General features: G+C 40.1%; 1 protein-coding gene and 1 long non-coding RNA gene across 2 annotated transcripts in view; one reads left to right on the top strand and one right to left on the bottom strand.

Moving 5' to 3' along the window:
* LOC138951352 (serine/threonine-protein phosphatase 6 regulatory ankyrin repeat subunit B-like) lies at window positions 1-16,746 on the top strand. The gene is made up of 2 exons (XM_070322971.1): window positions 1-2,650; window positions 10,818-16,746. The coding sequence occupies exons 1-2, from the start codon at window positions 112-114 to the stop codon at window positions 13,892-13,894; spliced, it is 5,616 nt and encodes a 1,871-aa protein (XP_070179072.1). The 5' UTR covers window positions 1-111; the 3' UTR covers window positions 13,895-16,746.
* The window catches only part of LOC138950784 (uncharacterized), a 274,457-nt gene that overhangs the window by 140,781 nt on the left and 107,989 nt on the right, over window positions 1-25,687 (bottom strand). The gene's annotated exons all lie outside the window — the stretch shown is intronic.

Raw genomic sequence — 25,687 nt, 5'->3', positions numbered from 1 at the left:
GATACTAATGGAGAGCATGCCCTCACGCTAGCATCACAGCATGGCCACGAGGACATTGTGAAGTTGCTACTGCACAAATGCTACTCAGTTGATTACGCCAACAACAATGGAATGTCATCTGACGTTCAAACATCGTACGTTGGCCATGAAGATGTCAGCCAAACCAAGACCAGTGTTGACACTCCTCGAAACGATGGAGTCTCAGCTCTCACTTTTGCTTCCGAACTAGGATACACACGGATTGTAAAGCTACTGCTGGAACACGGAGCTGACGTCAACAAATGGAACGATATACTTGTTTCTCCTCTTTCATTTGCTGCACAGAACGGCCACAAGGATATTGTGGAGCTGCTGCTGGAGAGGAAGGCTGACGTCAATGTGACCAACGAAAATGGGAGTACGCCGCTTCACCAGGCATCTGCAAATGGAAACCCAGAAATTGTTGAGCTGTTGTTGAAAAACAATGCTAAAGCTGACATAGTCGATACTGATGGAGAGCATGCCCTCATGCTAGCATCACAGCGTGGCCATGATGACATTGTGAAGTTGTTACTACACAAATGCTACTCAGTTGATTACACCAACAACAATGGAATGTCATCTGACGTTCAAACATCGTACGTTGGCCATGAAGATGTCAGCCAAACCAAGACCAGTGTTGACACTCCTCGAAACGATGGAGTCTCAGCTCTCAATTTTGCTTCCGAACTAGGATACACACGGATTGTAAAGCTACTGCTGGAACACGGAGCTGACGTCAACAAAGCAAACGATGAACTTGCAACTCCACTTTCATTTGCTGCACAGAACGGCCACAAGGATATTGTGGAGCTGCTGCTGGAGAGGAAGGCTGACGTCAATGTGACCAACGACAATGGGAGTACGCCGCTTCACCAGGCATCTGCAAATGGAAACCCAGAAATTGTTGAGCTGTTGTTGAAAAACAATGCTAAAGCTGACATAGTCGATACTAATGGAGAGCATGCCCTCATGCTAGCATCACAGCATGGCCACGAGGACATTGTGAAGTTGCTGCTACACAAATGCTACTCAGTTGATTACGCCACCAACAATGAAATGTCAGCTCACGTTCAGGCATCGTGTGAGAGTCAAGAACACGTTGTCAGGCAAAACAACGTCAGCGTTGACACTCCTCGAAAAGACGGAGTTTCAGCTCTAATTTTTGCATCAGAACAAGGATATACAGGGATTGTAAAGCTGCTGCTGGAACACGGAGCTGACGTCAACAAAGCAAATCACGAACAGGTCACTCCTCTTTCTTTCGCTGCTCAGAACGGCCACAAGAATATTGTGGAGCTGCTGCTGGAGAAGAATGCTGATGTCAATGTGACCAACGACAATGGGAGTACGCCGCTTCACCAGGCATGTTCGAATGGTCACACAGAAATCGGTGAGCTGTTGTTGAAAAACAATGCCCCGGTTGACAAAATCGATTCAGATGGAGAAACTGCCCTAATTCTAGCGTCCAAGAATGGCTATGAAGAAATCGTTAAGCTGCTGCTAAAGGATTGTTACCCAGTTAATAAAGATGATGACATTGTACTTCTACTTAATGATCAAGAATCAAAGAAAGATCATGAAGAAATGGAAAATCCTCTGCACCAGCTCAAAGTCAGCGTGATTAACACTGCTCAAGATGACGGAGCTACAGCTCTCAGCTTTGCATCAGAACAAGGGTACACAGGTATTGTAAATCTGCTGCTTGAACACGGAGCTGACGTCGACAAAGCAAATAACAAACAGGTCACTCCTCTTTCTTTCGCTGCTCAGAATGGCCACCTGGATATTGTGGAGCTGCTGCTGGAAAGGAAGGCTGATGTCAATGTTACGGACAACAATGGGCGCACACCTCTTCACCAAGCATCACAAAATGGTCACAAGAGAATTTTAGAGATGTTACTGACAAACAATGCTGAAGTTAGCATTGTTGATGCTAATGGCACAACAGCTTTGATGCTGGCTTCACTGAATGGCCACAAAGAGATTGTTCAACTGCTTTTGAAAAAGGGTGCTCCCACTGATGACGTAGAAGTGACTCCAAATGAAAAACGTACACCTCCACTTACACTGGCTGCAAAGAACGGCCACCTGGATATTGTGGAGCTACTGCTGGAAAAGAATGCTGATGTCAATGTGACAAGTGACAATGGGCGCACACCTCTTCACCTGGCGTCACACAATGGCCACAAGGAAATTGTAGAGTTGTTCCTAAAACACAGTGCTTTCATTGACAACGTGGATAATAATGGAGAAACACCTTTGTTCCAAGCTGTGGGCGCATGCCAAACACACATTGTGGAATGTCTGCTTCAGAACAAAGCCAATGTTGACATTGCCCGAAAGGATGGGGCCACAGCTCTTACCCTTGCCTCCCAAGAAGGACACACGGCCACTGTGAAGATTTTGCTAGAACACGGAGCTGACGTTAACATTGCTTACCGCGGTGTCACACCTCTTATCTTTGCAACTCGTGGCGGTCACGATGAAACAGTAAAGCTTTTGCTGCAGTCTAAGGCTAGAGTCAACCTTGTCCAAGATGACGGAATCACAGCGCTACATGTTGCATCAGAACGAGGATACACAGAGATTGTTGAGATGTTGCTGCAGTACGGAACTGATACAACTGACTGACGCATTCATTAACATCTGTTTCAATTATATGCCCACTGTGTGTGTATAGCAAAATATCTGATCATTATTATTATTATTATTATAAGCATCATCATAATCATCATCATCATCATCATCATCATCATCATCATCATCATCATCATCACCATCGTCATCAATGCTTCGTCTTCTTCTTCTTCTTACCGTACGGGTGTACAATAATCATACTGACTTTAAATGAATACTAAGTGTCTGCCCGTGTGCATGGGGGCACTTTTTGGCGAATTTGACGAAGACAAATGTGATTGATATCCAGGACGAGGTGTTTTACCTTTTTACCCCTTTTTTTTCTCGACATTTTCATTAAATGATTCAACTTAAACCTGCTGGTGCCTGTTTTTTGCTTGCCTAAAGTTTCCCAGACAAAAGTTATGTACCTGAATTCATGGTAAAGCTAGTTACCCTTTGTCGCTATGACGAACGGCGTCATTCAACTTGTGTTTTTTACGCTCAGTCATCCATATTGCTTATTACATTTGTTTTTACATTTTGAAAGTCATGTTATCTGTGTGCATGTTTAACTATGGTTTTCATTATACCCGACTTGGCAAACCAGTTTTTTTTCTCAAGAATTGTTGGGAGGACCGCAGTCCAACTAAATGAGTTCGAGCTGCGCCGGTTTGGTCGGTGACCCAAATCAATGTGCCGTGTAAGTCAGTTCGTGGTTGAAAAACGATGATGATGAGTGCTGGATTAGTGGTTATGCGAGCTGTTCTGTTTCGGTGTTTACATTTGGATTGCTGATATATGTGACCCTCCACCACGGAATGAGTCGCATGCCACCTTTGCATGGTTTTCGTTTATTTACATTTCCTTAAAGAGTATTGTATGCTCTATCTAGTGGTGAAAACCGTTTTAGAAAAGAACAAACACTGTTCGAGTTATCGGCCTGTGATTAAGGTGACCCTCACACTGATACCAGACACCCGCCAGACTTATATTAAGCCTGGCGCAGAACCGCGCGAGGTGACATGCGACTCATTCCGTGGTGGAAGGTCACATAATTATTCAGTCGTCTGGTTTAAGGTGAGACTAACTTTGATTGTTCGGCTGTCGTAGACGTTAAGCCTGTACGTTTTCTGACTGGAGAGCGCGGCACATCGCTGACAATTTTGACCCGGTCTTCAGTTTGAACACCTAATCGGATACATCAAACGCAGTAGGCATCACTTCGCTTGCATACATATTACGATCACACCTTCTTCTCCGCCTTTCATCTTCACATTGTCTCCAACTGTCCATTTTGATTGCACTAGATTTACACAGGTCTAGCAGACAACAGTTCGAACAGCTCATGTGTACACGCAGAATCGATCAATGATCTTAAATCCATAGCACTTAAACAAAACAGAAAGCATAACGTTTTATGTTATTTTTCGGTGACACTTTTGATAATGATTTTACCGTATTGATGAACTCGAAGTCAATTTTAAATTGAATACCAGGTAACTGCGTTGTGCTTCGATTGCTCTCTCTCTCTCTCTCTCTCTCTCTCTCTCTCTCTCTCTCTCTCTCTCTCTCTCTCTCTCTCTCTCTCTGTTCAGTGATGTGACTGTGTTGCTGGTTGTCTTTTGTGAAATATGTATGGAGTAGTGCTGTCCTTTGATCTCAACGCAATACGTAGTGCATGTTTGTTTGTTTGTTTGTTTGTTTAACGCCCAGCCGACCACGAAGGGCCATATCAGGGCGGTGCTGCTTTGACATACAAGTATAACGTGCGCCACACACAAGACAGAAGTCGCAGCACAGGCTTCATGTCTCACCCAGTCACATTATTCTGACACCGGACCAACCAGTCCTTAGCACTAACCCCATACTGCCAGACGACAGGCGGAGCAGCACGTAGTGCATGTAGAATATGCGAATCGTTTGCAGTATTCTTTATTTCTTCAGTATCGACGTGTGTAGACCAGTAGCCATACGTGATATCGACTTTTACACCGCAGAGTTTCAGTCGTTTGTTGAAGACAGTAGTCCACTTGTAAACTCTAAATAAGCAGATGACGTCAACAATATTTTAGTTGTGCTAAAAATATCCTGAATTTATTGCAGAAAGAAACACAAGTTTATGTTGATTTTACAATATCAACTTTGTAAAATATTTATTGCAACACATTTCATTGAAACTTTCTATGCCAGGAAAAGCACTTTAATTTCCTTTATGGTACGATTTTCGGATCACAGATTTCTTTTTAAGGGGTAACGTGTCAGCCGATCAAATAAGGGTACCCCCTAAAACAACCTTGCAAAATCGACAAGAAATCAGGATAGGCACGATTGGCAACTTTTACTTTCCAGGAAAACAAAGTCATTGATTATCTACAGAGGGGTGACAAAAGTCATGCATACTTGAGGTCAATTAACTACAAACTGAAACTTAGAGCGTTATGAAAAACTTTGCTTTGTGGAACCAAACAACGGAGCGTCACAAAATTCCACATGATGTGACCTGTTTGTGAGCAGCATCTTGAAAAATATTGTCTTAAGGGAATCATTGTCGTAAACGTTTTTGAGCTCCTTCCTTATGGTAAATCTACAGCCTCGAAAGACATTTTAGTGTATGATCACCTGCCGTTTTTACATTTAGTCAAGTTTTGACTAAATGTTTTAACGTAGAGGGGGGAATCGAGACGAGGGTCGTGGTGTATGTGCGTGCGTGTGTGTCTGTGTCTGTCTGTGTGTGTGTGTATAGAGCGATTCAGACTAAACTACTGGACCGATCTTTATGAAATTTGACATGAGAGTTCCTGGGTATGATATCCTTAGACGTTTTTTTCTTTTTTTATATAAATGTCTTTGATGACGTCATATCCGGCTTTTCGTGAAAGTTGAGGCGGCACTGTCACGCCCTCATTTTTCAACCAAATTGGTTGAAATTTTGGTCAAGTAATCTTCGACGAAGCCATGACTGCGGTATTGCATTTCAGCGTGGTGGCTTAAAATTTAATTAATGACTTTGGTCATTAAAAATCTGAAAATTGTAAAAAAAATTTTTTTTATAAAACGATCCAAATTTACGTTCATCTTATTCTCCATCATTTGCTGATTCCAAAAACATATAAATATGTTATATTTGGATTAAAAAACAAGCTTTGAAAATTAAATATATAAAAATATTATCAAAATTAAATTTTCGAAATCAATTTAAAAACACTTTCATCTTATTCCTTGTCGGTTCCTGATTCTAAAAACATATAGATATGATATGTTTGGATTAAAAACACGCTCAGAAAGTTAAAACGAAGAGAGGTACAGAAAAGCGTGCTATCCTTCTCAGCGCAACTACTACCCCGCTCTTCTTGTCAATTTCACTGCCTTTGCCGTGAGCGGTGGACTGACGATGCTACGAGTATACGGTCTTGCTGCGTTGCATTGCGTTCAGTTTCATTCTGTGAGTTCGACAGCTACTTGACTAAATGTTGTATTTTCGCCTTACGCGACTTGTTTTTACATTTAGTCAAGTTTTGACTAAATGTTTTAACATAGAGGGGGAATCGAGACGAGGGTCGTGGTGTATGTGTGTATGTGTGTATGTGTGTGTGTGTGTGTGTGTGTGTGTGTGTGTGTGTGTGTGTGTGTGTGTGTGTGTGCGTGCGTGCGTGTAGAGCAATTCAGACCAAACTACTGGACCGATCTTTATGAAAATTTACATGAGAGTTCCTGGGATTGATATCCCCGAACATTTTTTTCAATTTTTTTCGATAAATACCTTTGATGACGTCATATCCGGCTTTTTGTAAAAGTTGAGGTGGCACTGTCACACCCTCATTTTTCAATCAAATTGATTGAAATTTTGGCCAAGCAATCTTCGACAAAGGCCGGACTTCGGTATTGCATTTCAGCTTGGTGGCTTAAAAATTAATTAATGACTTTGGTCATTACAAATCTGAAAATTGTAAAAAAAAATTCTAATAGAAAACGATCCAAATTTACGTTCATCTTATTCCTCATCATTTTCTGATTCTAAAAACATATAAATATGTTATATTTGGATTAAAAACAAGCTCTGAAAATTAAAAATATAAAAATTATTATCAAAATTAAATTGTCGAAATCAATTTAAAAACACTTTCATCTTATTCCTTGTCGGTTCCTGATTCCAAAAACATATAGATATGATATGTTTGGATTAAAAACACGCTCAGAAAGTTAAAACGAAGAGAGGTACAGAAAAGCGTGCTATCCTTCTCAGCGCTACTACTACCCCGCTCTTCTTGTCAATTTCACTGCCTTTGTCATGAGCGGTGGACTGACGATGCTACGAGTATACGGTCTTGCTGAAAAATTGCATTGCCTTCAGTTTCATTCTGTGAGTTCGACAGCTTGACTAAATGTTGTATTTTCGCCTTACGCGACTTGTTTTTTACTTCAGGCCAATTTGAAACCCTTGGCAAATTCACTTAACTGTGTGTCAAACCTATTACTGTAGTTCTCGTTCTCATGATTAGTATTCGGGTAGTGAACTTCAAGTTGAGAAACTAAAGTCAAATTACTTAAAATACAAAGATATGTGTACATCCTCGAGAAAATAAAAATACGATGACTGAGCTTTATTGCTTAGTTCACGCAGGTGATTAAAATTGGTAAGAGAGGAGGGCATTTGTTGAGCTAACACATTCTAGCATACTTTTAGAAAGAGAGAGAGAGAGACAGAAAGAGAAACAGAGGTATTCTCGTCTGCTGTTATTTTCTATTATTACCATTCCAGTGCACCATAGTTTTTTTTGACCAATCAGGACTGATTCTAGGTGACCCTCTAAATGTTATAACGTTCAGGCAGGGACCGTTTTTATCGCCTAAAATTAACAAGACAAAGTAAACATTGGCCTAACAATATCAGCGTGACTTATTCTAAAGAATGACACTTCAAATGCTGTCAGATACTACATTCTTTATCAAAAAAATACCGACAAGCCAGTTTTATCGGTGGGCGTTTACAGAACGGCAAGGCATCACCCACCCTCTGCATTTGCAATGCCGACCCACTCACTTCAAAATGTCATTGTCGAAGTTCTGACGATTCAAGTAAAATTGCGTCACTTACGTTATGTCAAATATATCTTTACGTCATTTCCTTTCTCTATGGCGTCGTTTCGAAATCTGTCGCTCTCAGTTGAACAAAACCTGAAATAGAGAATACTACATGGCTTGCTGTGTCGTACCACATTTACACGAGTTGTTGTTTTAAATATTGAACTGCGAGCGAAAGCGAGCTGTTCACTATTTGAAAAAGCAACGAGTGTAAATCTGGTACGAAACAGCAAGCCATGTAGTATTCTGTTTATCCGACATACTGTACTTACGTGTATTTTACTGAAAATGTCCTGCAGTCGAAGCAGCTAAATTAAAGACGCTTGTTTTGGAACCTCCATCTCTTCTAAAGCCTCGTGCAATCTATTACGTCAAAGTAAAGAAACAACACTTTGAAAGTGTGGCGTGACGTGTTAGTTCTAAAAATGTATCGAGGGTAATTAGCGAGCGCAATTTTTTTTCTATTAATGACGTTTGTCTCAGTGACTTTGGCATCATAAGCAGTGGAAAAACAGGTCCCTGCCAGACTTGCTTGACATGACCTCATTTACATGATATACACACATGTGATTTGAACGATTATTATCTCACGGGTGTCTCTCTCACGTATGTAGGATAAACGCATGTTCAACTGACATGGTTTATCTTGTGAGATTGTTGCGTGAACGCATTTGACCTGTGAATATTCACCACGTCAGGTGAGTGACTGATTGGCTGACCCAGGTCACGAGAATGCTTTGACTGACAGGCAAAATCAGATGAGAGCAATCCAGTCCCCATTACGGCTGTTCTGTCTGATTCGCAGGATCGCTTCAAATGTTGGACGAAGTAGACGGTAATCAAACCGTTATTTCTAATATGCTGACAGTTAGCAAATCAACTTTGTGTGCAGACTCTCCTCGGTGTCCGAACACCCCCGTGTGTACACACAAGCACAAGACCAAGTGCGCGCGAAAAAGATCCTGTAATCCATGTCAGAGTTCGGTGGGTTATAGAAACACGAAAATACCCAGCATGCTACCTCCGAAAACGGCGTATGGCTGCCTAAATGGCGGGGTAAAAAACGGTCATACACATAAAATTCCACTCGTGCAAAAAACACGAGTGTACGTAAGAGTTTCAGCCCACGAACGCAGAAGAAGAAGAAGAAGAAGTATCAAAGTATCACACCATATCTTCAACGTATTACCAATACCTGTCCCAATATAGACCAGTTGGTCTAAGAGGACGTTAAACCCTAATAGTCAGTCAGTTAGCAAATGATAATAGACATGTCTCAAAAATGATATCAGCATTTACACACGACTTGAAGTTCGATCGCAAAGCATGTCTACTGGGTAGCCAAGGTAGAAACGAATCAAGACTACCAGAATCAGAGAGGGAGAGAGAGAGCGAGAGACAGAGACAGAGACATATATACATGCAGAGAGGGAGAGAGAGAGAGAACAAAGACAGATGAGAACAATCTTGGAAATGTTTGTTTTCAGTTTGCTGTTCTGTTGCACAAATCAAAATGTTTAAACAAAAGTATTACATATAAAAACAAGTCGCGTGAAGCGATATAACAACATTTAGTCAAGCTGTCGGCATCAAAGTAACAGATTAACACCAAAAAACAGTCATCGCTGAGACTATATTCTGATAGTCTCGACTAACCACACCGAAAAACCGAGACGGGTCACGCTCGTGACCGCACGTATAGCGTGCGAACGCAGTACTTACTTAACCTTTTTTTTCTGTAATTCTGAGCACATTTTTAGAGTAAACATGACATAAGTATATATTTTTTGAATTCAGGAGTAATTGAGGAATACGATTCAATCAATATTAAATCTGTTTGTAAAAATTCGATTTTAATGACAACTTTAATGAGAAAACTAATTAAATAAGTGTTACGCTGCCGAGCTAAAATTCAATCCCATAGTCCGTACGTCGTCGAACATTGCGTGACCAAAATTTTAAATAATTAGATTGAAAAGTTAAGACGTGACAGTGCTGTCTCAACTTTCACAGAAAGCCGGATATGACGTCATCAAAGACATTTATTGAAACAAAATGAAGAAAGAAAAACCGTCTGGAGATATCGTACCCAGAAACTCTCATGTGAAATTTCATTAAAATCGGTCCAGTAGTTTTCTTGGAATCGCTCTATACACACGCACACACACACACACACACACACACACACACACACACACACACACACACACACGCACCTAAAGTGTGGATGGTTACCTAAGAGGCGGCACTGGGTGCAGTGCCTTTCTAGTGCACTTGCACTACAACAGCACTGGGTGCAGTACTCGCTCCTGCATCGAAGAATTTTGCACTAAAAAATGCACAAAATTTGACCTATTTCGTCGCCTATAGAGGACGGAAAGAATGTCATTTTGAACATTGTTATGACATTCTTTCCGTCAAAAAAGTCAATTTAACGGTGTTAAATGAAGCGACCATCCACACATTTATGGTTGCCATCCAGAGTTTAGGTTGCCATCCACGTGTGGATGGTTGCGTTATGGTGATTTAGGCAACCAAACCTGTGGAAACGGGGGTACACACACACACACACACACACACACACACACACACACACACACACATATACACCGCACCCTCGTCTCGATTCCCCGTCTATGTTAAACCATTTAGTCAAAACTTGACTAAATGTATAAAAATACATATATGAATATATCCTCTGAATATGCTGTTAAACACTTCGTGGCTTGCAAGTTGATGAGGACCATAGAAAATTATGGAGAAAATGTATGATACAAATGTGCATATTTTCATCGACGACTGACGAACGTATACCATGTTTACTGTTGTTGTAAAGAAAAAGTAATGTTATGCTCTCTAGAGATCTATGATATAAACAGTGGACTTGGAGCAGTGTGCATCAAGCAATCATACAAATAAAACGACCTACGCTTTTGTTTGTAAACGCAACGCTGCCTGTCCTGGCTTTCAGGCCCGAGACGGCACGGCTACTTGAGCTATGCCTGTGTCTACAGATTAACAACACTGCGCTAACCTCTAAATGTCAGCCTCTGCAATGTCGGTGTGTGTGCATGTCTTTGTCTTTCTGTCTGCAGACAATAAAACAGTTCCCCTTGAACACAATTCCACAGAAAGAATCTGTGAGAAGAATGTGCAACCACCTGTCCAAGTATCCCATTGCAATCAGGAAAACGACTTGCAACTTTCGCCACAAAAAAACGCCCAGGAAGGCAAAGAACTCAGTGATGACACCGCAGTGTTTAATGGAAAAGATGAGCAGCTTTCACAACCAAAACACGTTCAGGAAGGGAAAGGTTCACAGCTATGTAACATAAAGACAACGAGCAGAGAGGTTGCTGCAAGCCCTCAACAAATAAGACACCACCATGGGTCAGATATTGATGATAAAGAAGCCATTGAATGTGTGTCGTTGAGTAACACATGGATTGACCGAGTGGATAAAGACGGAGACACGCCTCTCATCAAAGCATCTCGGAAAGGTAAGGCAAAAATGGTGAAACTCTTGCTGAAGCACAAGGCCAGAACTGACATTGCTCAAAACAACGGGGCCACAGCTCTTACGCTTGCATCACAGGAAGGTTACACCGACATCGTAAAACTGTTACTAGAAAAAGGAGCTGACGTCAACAGGCCAAACACCAAAAGAGGCGCGACAGCTCTTTTCTTTGCTGCTCAGGAGGGGCACCAGAACGTCGTAGAAATTCTGCTGGAGAGAAACGCTGATGTCAATGTAGCTGCTGACAACGGACGGACCCCACTTCATCAGGCATCACGGAATGATCACAAGGAAATCGTGGACCTTTTGTTGAAACATGACGCCGCAGTTTACACAGCTGATACTGTGGGGCAAACTGCCCTACTACTTGCATCACAACACGGCCACGAAGATATCGTGAGGATGCTCCTACGCCCAGTTGTTAAAGCCGATAGCAGTGAAGAACAAGCTCGTGTGCAATCGAAGACAGATCATGATGAAATGACAAATCAAACTCTGCAGGACAAGGTCAGTGTTGATACTGCTCGAGATGACGGAGCCACAGCTCTGAGCTTTGCAACAGAAAAAGGATACACAGGTATTGTAAAGCTGCTGCTTGAGCACGGACCTGACGTCAACAAAGCAAACAACAAAAATGTAACTCCAATTTTCTTTGCTGCTCAGAACGGCCACCGGGAGATTGTGGAGCTACTGCTAGAGAAGAACGCTGATGTCAACATGACGGACAACAATGGGTGTACACCTCTCCACCAGGCGACAAAGAATGGTCACAAAGAGATTGTAGAACTGTTGTTGAAACACATGGCTAAAGCTGACATTGGTGATGTTGACGAAGAAACCGCCCTAATGCTAGCATCACAGAATGGGTATAAAGTCATTGTGAACCTGTTGTTGCAAGCCAGTACTTCTACTGATAACGCTGACAACAACGGAGAAACAGCTCTCATTAGAGCATCGCAAAGGGGTCATGAAGATATTGTCAGACTATTGCTTGAACACAAGGCCAGTGTCGATACAGCTCGTAATAGCGGAGCCACAGCTCTCAGCTTTGCATCAGAACAAGGTTACAAAGGTATCGTGAAGCTGCTGCTGGAACACAGGGCTGACATCAGCAAAGCAAACAAGGAACTTGTTTCTCCTCTTTCTTTTGCTGCTCAGAACGGCCACACAGATATTGTAGAGCTGCTGCTGGATAAGCATGCTGATGTCAACGTGACCAACGACAATGGAAATACGCCTCTTCACCAGGCAACTGCAAATGGTCACACAGAAATTGTTGAGCTATTGTTAAAACACAAAGCTAGCGTTGATACTGCTGATAATGACGGGGCAACAGCCCTCACTTTTGCTTCTCAAAAAGGTTACACTGGCATAGTAAAACTGCTACTGGAACACCGAGCCGATGCGAACAAGGCAAACAAAAGCGTGACACCCCTCCTTTTTGCATCAGAACAAGGTTACACTGGTATTGTAAATATGCTGCTCGAACACGAAGCCGAAGTCAACAAAGCAAATGACAGACAGGTCACTCCTCTTTCTTTTGCTGCTCAGAACGGCCACCTGAAAATTGTGGAGCTGCTGCTGGAAAGGAAGGCTGATGCCAATTTGACGGACAACAATGGACGCACACCACTTCATCAAGCGTCACAAAATGATCACAAGGAAATCGTAGAACTGTTGTTGAAACACAATGCCATTGTTGACAACGTTAACAACAGTGGAGAAACAGCTTTGATTCGAGCATCAAGCAAAGGAAACGAAACTATTGTTAAGCTTCTGCTTCAGTACAAAGCCAGTCTAGATACTGCCCGAAATGATGGTGTCACAGCTCTCGGCTTTGCAACAGAACAAGGATACACAGGTATTGTAAAGCTACTGCTGGAACACAATGCTGACGTCAACAAAGCAAACGATGAACTTGCAACTCCACTTTCCTTTGCTGCACAGAACGGCCACAAGGATATTGTGGAGCTGCTCCTGGAAAAGAAGGCTGATGTCAATGCGACAAACGACAATGGGAATACTCCTCTTCACCAGGCATGTTCGAATGGTAACACAGAAATCGTTGAGCTGTTGTTAAATAATAATGCCATCGCTGACACAGTCGATACTGATGGAGAGCATGCCCTTATGCGAGCATCACAACATGGCCACGAGGAAATCGTGAAGTTGCTGCTACAAAAATGCTACTCAGTTGATTACGTCACCAACAACGACGTGTCAGCTGACGCTCAAGCATCGTGCGATGGCCATGAAGATGTCAGCCAAACGAAGGCCAGTGTTGACACTGCCCGAAATGATGGTGTCACAGCTCTCAGCTTTGCATCAGAACAAGGTTACACAGGTATTGTAAAGCTGCTGCTGGAACACGGAGCTGACGTCAACAAAGCAAATAACGAACAGGTCACTCCTCTTTCTTTCGCTGCACAGAACGGTCACAAGGATATTGTGGAACTGCTGCTGGAAAAGAATGCTGACGTCAACGTGACCAACGACAATGGGAGTACGCCGCTTCACCAGGCAGCACAAAATAATCACACCGAAATTGCTGAGCTGTTGTTAAAACACAGTGCTATTGCTGATAACGTTGATAACAGCGGAGGAGCACGTATCGATTTTCGTGATACAAACAGGAACACACCTCTTAATTGGTGAAGACATTTTGAAATGTTTATTTTCTAGCTTTAGTCCAGGCAATTTTGAAGCCCAGGTGTATGCCTAAACTTGTATCCGTATCTATTGCCGAAGAAGTTAGCTGCATTAAAACATTACATTTTGTGTAACTGGTTTATCGCAGTTATCACTGAACGATGATTTAGTTATTTGTTTTATTTATTTCTACTTTATTTGTTGATGTTTAGTGAAAATGTCCTCTCATGTTGGGGTGTAACTTACCCATATAGGTTGGTTGATGCTGCCTTTCACAATTCACTACCGAGCACAAATAATGCCACATAGAAGAAAAAATACATAATAGCACACATGTCTGACATCCCATACTTATATTGTGTAGTATAAAGATACGCACATTGAACATCCTCGTTAATGAAATTTCATTTAATATCTCTATAGATTTATCTCCTTCTCCTCTCATCCACTCCCCTATAAATCAACTAAATATCCGGCCGTTCTCCAACTGCATGTGAGCTCTACATTTACATTAACGAAAGCTAAGCAAACATGTTCTTGATTACTTAAAACATGCGCTATCGTTTCAGATCTTGCATTTATTCGTTGTCAGTTGGTCCCTGTCGCATGTTTTTAAATGTCTGCGTTTGTAAGTCACAACATGTATGTTGAGATGTTTTGTAAAAGATTTGTTTTTTTTTAATCCAACAGAACATATTATTCTACAATAAAACAGCCTAGCTCTGTGACAATTTATTTTGTTATTTTGTTAGTCTTTAAAATCTATATAGCTTCTTGAATCGCTCAAGGCAAGCAGGGGGTTATTTAATACTGGATCTCCATGCCCATTCTCAGTTATGAGGTGACATTCCGATATTGCACTTGACAAAACGTTGGCCGTCAGAGGACATACTGACATGGTTTTACACCAGAGCTGTACTTTCTTATGACAAATTCTGACTTTATTTCTTTCAAAATTAAACATTCATTCTTTTTTTCTCGGAATTCAATATCCATTGCGCATTCTGTAAGGCAGTAACGTATGTATCCGTAACGTATGTAGTTGTATTGCCCTTTACTTTGATGGTGCCAAAAAGCATGGTGACCATGAAACCTCGCAAGACGTTTTCATTCATATAGCATATGCGTGTACATCCTGTGATAGGCATAACATGCTCAGGTTCTGAAATGCTTTTGTGTAGGTAACATATGACTGTATCATTGAAAAGACGGTAACTACATTGTTTTACACCAAAGCCGGATCTATTAACTTTCAAGATATTTGGATGTTCAGTGTGTACACGATGTTGAAATACACTCACTTATGCTCCTAGTTGTTAGAATTTGATTTTTAAGTTCTGCACTTGACACTAACTCACATGGAACCGACTTTTCGAAACCCTAGTGATCCAGATTTTCTGTTATGGCTTCTGTAACATCGGTTTATAATCTGGTTATGTGTGAACTCACGAAATTGGCGACACAGGTATCATCCCCCAAAATCATAGACTAGAATGGGTGTTCAGTGTTATATATCTCAGACTTTAAAAACATGGAATGTTAATTACATCAAAAGACTTCTTCTTAACACGTCACACGCTCATCAACTAGCGTCCAACCACATTCAATATTATATATCCTTAGTCATACTTTCAGATTAAACCTGGAGAAGTTACAGATTGTTTGAGTAAATTGAAACTTCACAGTGAAGAGTCAGGGTAATTGTTATGTGCCAACTAAGAGTACGAAGTTCAGTGGAAAACCAGCAAACATCGACCCCTTTATTTTGTTTTCAAATGGTAACGAACACACTTAGGAAAACAGATATAACAACTTTTGATCACTTTAAGTTAATATGAATCTACTGACAGAATCCAATGGAAACATTTAGTTTCGATCGAAACAAGCACTTGCCAACACTTTCTCATTGAAGAGAGGAGATGCACCAGGACGAGTTTACATTCTTGCTCCAAAGACATCGTCATAGTCGCTGGCTGTATACACTATATCTCCCAGTTTCATTGTTGAAGCTGTAAACTGCTTTTTGTTACTGTGGAAAGCTCGCCCGAACTCACAGCGACGAGAATATTGCCTCGGTTGAAGAGTTATATAGCGCGTTTCTTAGAACAAGATGGCGTTAAAGACAGCATTAATTCACTGCATTGCGTATTTACAACGTTCTTCTTTATCCCCCAAAAAACAGCAAGGTAATGACGGTCTTTGGTGAGTGCGGTTGTGTTCAGCTCATTCTCTTCATTCTATTGTTAAAACATATGTTTTGATATCTCCACGTGAATTAAAATCGCCATGACATTCAACGGTCACCGATCAAAATCAAAGAAAAAGAACTGCAAGGAGTAAATTAGTAATACAAAAAAGAAAGAAAACGTAATCGCTATTGTTTGGTTTATAGTGTAAAAACAAAAATCTTCCTGTATTTCAAAAGCACGTATCTTTAGTTACAGTGACAGAAATGTCAACAGACTGAAATAGAAATATTTAAAAGCTTGGAGTTTTCTTCTTTAATAGAAGGGTAAGCTAAGCGATTTGCAATGACAGGACGTCACTGTTTCCAAACGCTTACTTTGCTTTCCTTTTAACGTCCGTTTTCTTGCCTTGATACCACTGTTTTCCAACATACCTACACTTTCTGTTGATAATTTGCTGGATCACTCCATGTGGGAAAATAATGGCGGTAAAAAAAACTCTCAGACACAACATCATCCACAACATGTAACAACACTTGGACTTGCATTGTGTTTCTTTGTACATATGCTTCAATATATGCCATGATGATCCGAGAATGTGCTGATGCAGATTTCATGACTTGATAGGTTGAAACATACTACATGTAATTTGATGGTAAGTGGTCATGAAGCAGTAAGTCACTTGTTGAGGCCAAACGGGTAGTTGTCATACACTGATTGAACATTTTCAGGCATGGGAAGTGTACATTTACGCCGAAATTTGTTTTGGTTCCGCTGAAAAAGCATAAATGTCCGCCGAAAACAGAAATCGGGGAGACTAAAATGGTTCCTTAAAGTGAATTTAATGGCAAACTTGGAGCTCAAATGAACACCAAATTGCACCATTTGGGTTCTTTAAAGAACAACATTCAGGGGGGGGGGGGGGGAGTGGGGGGTACATGTCCCCGGACCGCTCTAGTAAGGCTAGGCGCTTCGCACCGTCGACTTTGCTATTACTTAAACATATTCAGCCTTTTTACTTTTTTCAATTCCCATGCCTGTGAAATGCAAGTGACTACAGGCACAAGTAAACTGTGTAGATTTTCGATATGTATTTCGTCAGTAAAACACTATCAGGAATGCCTGAAGTTCAACAAGGGATGTTTATGCTTTGTACTGTTGATGTGGCTGAGACTGGTGTACGGACATTTTTGTAAAGCATAATTATATACTCCTACCAAGAATGAATATGTACGGGAAAGAGCAGCTAAATAACTCTTGAAAGACAGAACAAGTGTTTGCACATTTTTATGACGAGACAATGAACGCTTTAAATAGTGACAACACAGATATCTGTACAGAATATCATTCAGACAGAACTGACAATCACTGATGCACTCTTTTGTCGTTTTTGTGTACATCGAGTAAACAGTGGAAGACGTGTATGGATACCAAATACCAGATTGTTGGGAACAACAATTTGTCCCCTTTCTTTTTACTCTCAGTATACAGTTATTACCACATTTCATGTAGTTGACGTATATTATAGGATGAAATGTCAGATGTGTTGCTTGTGGTTGCTATCGAAACACATCTGTGCAGCAAATGTGTTGCGTTTGTCAACATGAATAATGTTTGATATTTTATTAAGACATGTTTTTATCAATGTCAATATTAATTCACCAAAGTTTGTCAAATGCTGATGTTGAGACTTTCAGTAAGTATCATTGGTGCGCATCACATACTGTACATACGCGTAAACATGTCTATGGGTGTTTATTTTTGTTTGTGTTGGTTGTACAGAATAAATACACAGTAAATTGTTTAACAAAACCGTACATTTCCTTTCCTTACGCTATAAACCAGGATATTGATATTTTGTTCATATATTTTTTAATCGAAATGTTTTGGATGCTACAGACAAATGACAACTCTTGCTCCATATACTCTTCCAACTCCATACTGTCGTTTTTCTCTACAAACCACTGTTTATTTCGCTATGTATATGACATGTTTATGACTATGATGTGTTCTTTACACCCCCGGTATAGGGGTGTGTATAGGTTTCGGTCGATGTGTTTGTTTGTTTGTTTGTTTGTTTGTTTGTTTGTTTGTGTGTTTGTGTTCGCATATAGATCTCAAGAATGAACGGACCGATCGTCACCAAACTTGGTGAACAGGTTCTATACATTCCTGAGACGGTCCTTACAAAAATTGGGACCAGTCAAAAACACGGTTAGGGAGTTATTGGTGGATTAAAATTATACAAGGACTTATAGAGGGACATCTTAATGGTCAAAGGGAAATAACCATTCTCACTCAGTCACTGCCACCAACTGAGAAGGTTATTTCCCTTTGACGGGGGTGTTTTTCCTACCTCGGAGGAATTTCTTGTTTGTTATGTGGCCAATGTAAATATGCAAATGCAAAAAACTAAAAATAACTAAAAAACCTTCTTAAGATCTTGAATAAGAAGTGTCAATGTTGTTGCAATCTGTTTCGGTGAAGTACCCTCCCCTTTACGTTGATTCCATAAACTAAGAGGGGAAAATAAATGGATCCCAAAACGCCCGAACTCAATGTACATTGCTGTTTGATTTTACTTGTTGCTGTTGAAGTTTGTTGTTGTTGCTTTTTATGATGTAATGCTTCATTCAATTTTGTTTAGAATGTCCACACATTATAAATGCACGGTTGGCCTAGTGGTAAGGCGTCCGCCCCGTGATCGGGAGGTCGTGGGTTCGAACCCCGGCCGGGTCATACCTAAGACTTTAAAATTGGCAATATAGTGGCTGCTCCGCCTGGCGTCTGGCATTATGGGGTTAGTGCTAGGACTAGTCCGGTGTCAGAATAATGTGACTGGGTGAGACATGAAGCCTGTGCTGCGACTTCTGTCTTGTGTGTGGCGCACGTTATATGTCAAAGCAGCACCGCCCTGATATGGCCCTTCGTGGTCGGCTGGGCGTTAAGCAAACAAACAAACAAAAACAAACAAACATTATAAATGGTAACAAGTTCCTGTAATGCGATATAGCATTTCGTACAGCAACTGTGTGGTGTTTGTACGTGGTTTAAACGTCACGACAGAACAAATGATACAGAAACAGTCTGTATTTGTATGTACTGTGCTGTCATGGTTTATTGTTCTGTACCATCAAGCCGGAGTTTCTGTTTATGTATGTTCTGGTTCCTGCATGATCCTCCATGATCCTCTTGTTTAATTAAGCAGAAATGTGGATGTACATAGCAATAGCAAGTGTATGTGTCGCACTGGTTTATTGCTATGCATAATTATCCATCTGATACACTACTGTACATACGCGTAATTAACATGCCTGTGGATATTTAGTTTTGTTTGTGTTGGTTGTACACGATAAATACATATAACATTGTTCAAAGAAACTTTACAAATTGTACATTGATATTTTGTTCCATTTGTTTAATCGAAATGTTTTGCTCCATGCACTCAGCAACCCCACATACTGTCATTTTTCCTCAACCAACCATTGATTTATTCACTATGGATATGATATGTATATGACTATGATGCATCCTCTTGTTATGTGGCCAATGTAAATATGCAAATGCACAAAAAAAAACTACCCAGAAACTTAAAAAATCTTCTTAAGATCATGAGTAAAAAGTGTCAATGTTGTGGCATAATGTTTCGGTGAAATACTTCTTTACATTCAATAAACTAAGGGGCAAGATAATATAGATTCAAAATGCTCACATTCCTCGTGCGTCGCTGGTTTTGTAGTTGTTGCTGTTGAAGTTTGTTGTTGATGTTGATGTTGCTTTTTAAGATGTAATGTTTTCTTTAGTTTTGTTTAGAATGTCCACACATTATAAGTAATAAAGATGTCATGTAATGCGATACAGCATTCTGTATAACAACTTTGAGCTTGTCTGTACGTGGTTTAAACGTCATGCAAGAACAAATTAATGGTACAGAAGCAGACTGTTTTTGAATGCGATCTACTGTTATGGGTTATTGTTCCGTACCCATAAACCAGTTTCTTTTTATGTATGTTCTGGTTTTTGATCCTCTTGTTTGATTAAGCAGAAATGTTGATGTACATTGCAAAAGCAAATGTTTGTGTCGCACGGCTTTATTTCTATGAATAATTATCCATCTGCTACACTAATAAATTTGCGTTTGGTATTAGATGGAAAAGTCTTTGAAGATGTGTAAATAAGTAGACTGTTGTAACGTCGCACGAATCTTGTCCTGTTAAAGTTACTGATTTATTTAAGACACAATGAACAACAATTCCTCCCGCAGTGGGGCACTGCGGTTATGAAATTAAAGGCCCCTCCTGTTTTTGGAACCGCAGGAGCTTTCTAGTTTGCTGTTAGGTAGATTTTTGGTTCCTCTTTCCTGTCATGCTCTCTTTTTCTTCATGAATTCTTTTCTTTTTTCTGCCTTCTTGCTCATTCACCTGTATTTTTTCCAAAAATCTCTTCTCTTGCCGCTTGTCTCGCGATTCATGTATAGTTTAATCTGTTAGTGTTCTGATGTAAGTCCAGCAGTAGATAGGTTAAGCCTATTTTAACATACTGGAAACTGGTAATCTTCCAGTAGGTATTAATTTAGTTTTACTAAAGCCTGCTGGGACACAAGTAATGGGTTAGTGCATTTGTAAACAGGAATCGCTTGACAAGTGGCCCCCTTCATCCCCCCCCCTTCCTCGTCCTGATATGGCTCTGCGTAGTCGGCTGGACGTTAAGCAACAAATAAACAAACAAACAAACAACAATTCCCAAATATTTGTGAACATTTTATTTGTCTCTTTTTCCACAGTTGCCCTTGATTCTTTTAGAGAATCGATTTTGTTCACTCAGAAATTATGACGTTGCATAAGCCTTAGCTGTTGTGTGTCAAGATGATGTTGTTGGTTTTTGGCGTTGCTGTTGTTCTGGTGTTTATATTAATAGCATTGTTGCACTAAAAAGAGAAGAAGAGTTCCAATTTATGACTATTTGTTGCACTAAAAATGTCTGTAAAGAGTTTGCCTGTAAAAATGCAATGGTAAATTGTTCCCTTACATGTAAAATACAAGACCTTGTCAAACATATCAACATGATAATATAGTGCTCTTTGATACTATTGCAGAGTAAACAAACACACAAAATACGAGGAATAGCTTGACATCAGAGAGAGAATTTATTCATGAACTATATTTGCAAAACGGCAATTACCAGGTGGTGTAATAAATATCTTCATAAATGAGTAACAAATCTGAGTACCATTAAAATTGTTTGGGTCTATTTGTATATTGTGTACCCACTTCAAGGTCAATAAGTCGACCTTCTTGTGAATGTATCGTTTTGACTATAGTTGAACGTTTGAGAACTTGATTACAACTCTGTTTCTTTCAATTTTTATTTTGAAACGTAAGCAGTGTATCTATTTGTGATTTTCTCACTGTGTGTGTGTGTTCTGTGTTCATGCAGCTAGTACCTTTGAGTGCTAATTTGTGGCCCTGCCTTTGCAAGTTAAAATCAAAGTCGTATATTTAACTGATTGCTGCTTATTTTCTGTTTCAATTTTAAAAAAGATTGTAAAGCTGTTCAGACACACCTTTAGATATTGAGAGGATATACATGTCTGTATTCAGGGGATTTTTGTTTATGTATTAATGTATTGCATATTACTGATCGCTTTCTGGTGTTAGCTTATTCTTTGGTATTATGTAAGAAGTTTGTTCTGTATGAAGATCAAGATCTTAAATCTTTGCATATTCATCTTGGGATTACCGTTTCATTTAAGCACATGTGCTGCGGCACTGAAGTAATTTTTTTGCAGTATGTCAAATTTGTATGTCAAGTGTAATAAACCTTGATTTAGCTTATCAGTGTGTCGTACCCAATCTTCAGTTAAAAAAAAAAGAAGTTTGTACATGGTGTATCATTTATTAAATTTTGTTGACTTCTTACTATGGTCTTATATTTCAAGCTACTCACTTGCTTCAATTTTGGATGCCCATATGTAAGTTTGCACTTAGTTCTTGAACATGTTATGTATATCAGCTGACTTCCAAATCATATATTGTGGACATGTTTAAATCTATTGATGACCTTCTTCAAATTCATCATTGCTGTTACTCATGATATCATTGTCGCCTGCAAATCATAAGATGCAGAAGGGCCTTACCACCTATCGATATGGAAGAGTGGATGTCGGGGAGTACGTGTTATACGATCAGCTGCAGAAATGTGCTGCACAGCGTTGGTAATGTGAGGCATTCCTGGCAACGCCTACGGTCATCTTAAAAGGAGCCCTTGCTTGGTTGTTGAGCAGAAAAGATCTTCAAGAAATATTGTACCTTGCGTTGATGACTTGCATAATCCTTTCATCCAAAAGTGTTTTTATGAGGATCGTCTATGAAACATATGAATATCTGTAACTACTGTGTGCTCATTTAACCTTCGCCGGTGGTCGTGGGTCCGTGTGGACCCAGAAGGGTGTTTAATTGCAAATATCTCTGAAACGAGTTAAAATGTGTTAATGAGCTTTTGAGAATGCCTCGGGCACCTAAAAAGCTCTTATGTCCTAACATTTCAGCGAGAAGTAATAAAATAATGTCATATTTAGACTACAAACATCGTGGGACCGTGCGGACCCATGTTTCTCAAAGAAGGAAATGAGAAGCATGGGTCAGCACGGCCCCACAATGACTTCCGTGTGTATAGTTGAACACCCGGACGGGCGAAGGTTAAGTAATTCGGAATCCATCGACTCGAGATATTGTACCATGCTTTGTTGACTTGTATGATCCTTTCATGTATCCAAAAGTGTACTTATGGAGATCATCTATGAAACGTATACATATATGTATATCTGTCTGCTCATTTAAATTAGTAGTAATCCATTTACTCGAGATATTGTACCATGCGTTTATGACTTGCATGATACCTTCATCCAAAAGTGTCCCTAGAAGAGATCGTCCATGAAACATATACATATCTGTAATTTCTGTGTGCTCATTTAAATTGCTAGAAATATGACCATCAACGTATTTGTTTTAAGTTTCTGTTCAGGACAATATTCACTATTCTGACTGCACAGTGTCTGTTTCTCGTAGTGTTAATTCCCTGTTAAACTACAAATCATTATGGATTCATTTCAAAATCAAACATTTGACAACAAAATTCACGTTGCACTGTCAAATGAAAAAAGCAATATGCGTGGCAAAAATGTACTTTGGTATAGATATGAACTTGTTAGGTCGTCACATTTTGTCTGCGTAAGAGCTTACGTTTTTTCTCAGAAGAAACATGTATTCAGAAAAGACTTCATTTTGCTACTAATATTTACTTATGTATGCAAGAAACATAATACGAATATGCTTTCCTACAATAGTAGTAACTGCATGTTTGTCCACGAATTTAAACTTTTGGTAGAGAAAATATGATGTAACGAGAAACACATATTTCGAAAATCTAAACCAATTCATTCACATTTCTGGACGATATTTGATAAAGTGCCTTGATTTTGTAGGCAGTCTTGTAAATAAATATTTGATTGCACATTGTTTATTCACCTTCTTGTATGGTTTCTTTTTGCTGCAAGTACTAGTAATGTTGTCAAACATGCGTATCTAAAAAACACAGTCATTCCCCTGTAATCGATTTAGCTTTAGATCTGGTCTTGATGTTAAATGGGATAAGATCATCTCTGTAATTGGATACATGCTACAAGTTAACAGTCTGGATACTTTCTGTGCAAAATGGGTTTTTTATGCATTAATTTCTCAAATCGAAAAGTGTCAATCTCCGGAAAAAACGTCATAAAATATTCCCATACTGCACTAACAGTCGACAGGTTGTTGATTGTTGGTGTATGTCCACGTCGAGGAAGGTCTAATTCAATGTAAAATCATGCCTAGATCTCAGGCAGCCAGCACCTTTTTTTTTTGCGGAAAGGCTTTCAGAAGAGTGCCTAGCACCGAGTGCAGTGGCCTATTGGTAAGACGCCGGCCTCCTAATTGGGAGGTCGTGGGTTCGAATCCCGGCCGCTCCTGGTGGGTTAAGGGTGGAGATTGTTCCGATCTCCCAGGTCAACTTATGTGCAGAAATGCCAGTGCCTTATCCCCCTTCGTGTGCATACGTAAGCACCAGACCAAGTGCGCACGGAAAAGATACTGTCATCCAAGCCAGAGTTCGATAGGTTATAGAAATACAAAAATACCCAGCATGCTTCCTCCAAAAGCGGCGTATGGCTGCCTAAATGGCGGGGTAAACACGGTCATGCACCTAAAAATCCTCTCGTGCAAAAACACGAGTGAACGTGAGAGTTTCAGCCTATGAACGCAGAAGACGAAGAAGAGTGTCTAGCATAAAGAAACACAGCCTTGCCATTTAACAAAAACAGTTTTTGGCTTTTAGCACAATCGACATCCACAGCCATTTGGTCTTCACTTATGATGTTGCCTAAAACACCATGTATTTAGATTTTTGTAAGATGCGCTGAAGGAAAAAAGATGTGCAGATATGGGGTCAGTCGCATCCGATGTTCGTGTGTACGGTTGTATCAAAGCGACTGACACCCTTGAACAATTGAACGACCCATACCAAAGATTTACGCCCTGGCTGCTTCCATGGCAGAATAGATACATTTTGATTGATTCATTTTGTAGGTTGATAGAGGTGTGAGTTACACAACTATCAAACTATCATTTCAGCCTTCACCGCTGAATATAAAGCAGCCAGGCTGTCCTCTTTTGGTATGGTCTGGGTGGCCGAGTGGTAACGCACTTGCGAGAGGTTGCGAGTTCGACCCTGGGTCAGGGCTTTAGTAATTTTCTCCCCCCTTTCCTAAACTAGGTGGTGGGTTCAAGTACTAGTCTTTCGGATGAGACGATAAACCGAGGTCCCTTCTTGTGCACTGCATTGGGGTATGCACGTTAAAGATCCCACGATTGACAAAAGGGTCTTTCCTGGCAAAATTGTATAGGCATAGATAAAGAAAAAACACTTGAAAAAATGGGGAACAAAACAAGAAAATGAAGTGTAATAGAACATTTATTTTCATGGCGGAACTGTCAGCTTAAGAGTTGATTGTCAGTCCAAGTAAGATGCGTCATGCAACCCTTTGTTTGAAATATTCGTGGCAGCTGTGAATCAAAACAAATATTATAATCCTACCATTGTTGACGCACAATGGAGAGTAAAAAACTGATAATTATAATAAGTTTTCACAGAACTTGTGTATTGCACGCTTGCAGTTGAATTTTTGCTTTGTTTTGCTTGAATAAAAGGCCAAGACTTACGATTGGTGTTTTTGTTTGTCGTGGGAAAACAAATGGTGCGCACGTTTGTGTTTGTGTGCGTTTGCATATGTAAGTGTGTGTATGTGTGTGTGTGTGTGCCTATGTGTGTATATGTTAGTTTGTATATATGTGTGTGTGTACATGTATGTGTGTATGTCTATGTGTGCATATGTTAGTGTGTGTATGTGTTAGTTTGTGCATGTGTGTATAAGTGTGTGTGTGTGTGCGTGTGTGTTGAATTGGGTGATGGTTATGGTGGTTTTAGCGTATACACATCCTATACCTCACGAGACAAATAACATTCCATTGTGTCTCCTAGAAACAAAGAAAATATTTGTTACTGATTTTGCAAACAAAAC

Source organism: Littorina saxatilis, linkage group LG16, assembly GCF_037325665.1.
Source record: "Littorina saxatilis isolate snail1 linkage group LG16, US_GU_Lsax_2.0, whole genome shotgun sequence".
Lineage (NCBI taxonomy): Eukaryota > Metazoa > Mollusca > Gastropoda > Littorinimorpha > Littorinidae > Littorina > Littorina saxatilis.
This window is presented reverse-complemented; position numbering and strand designations above follow the sequence as displayed.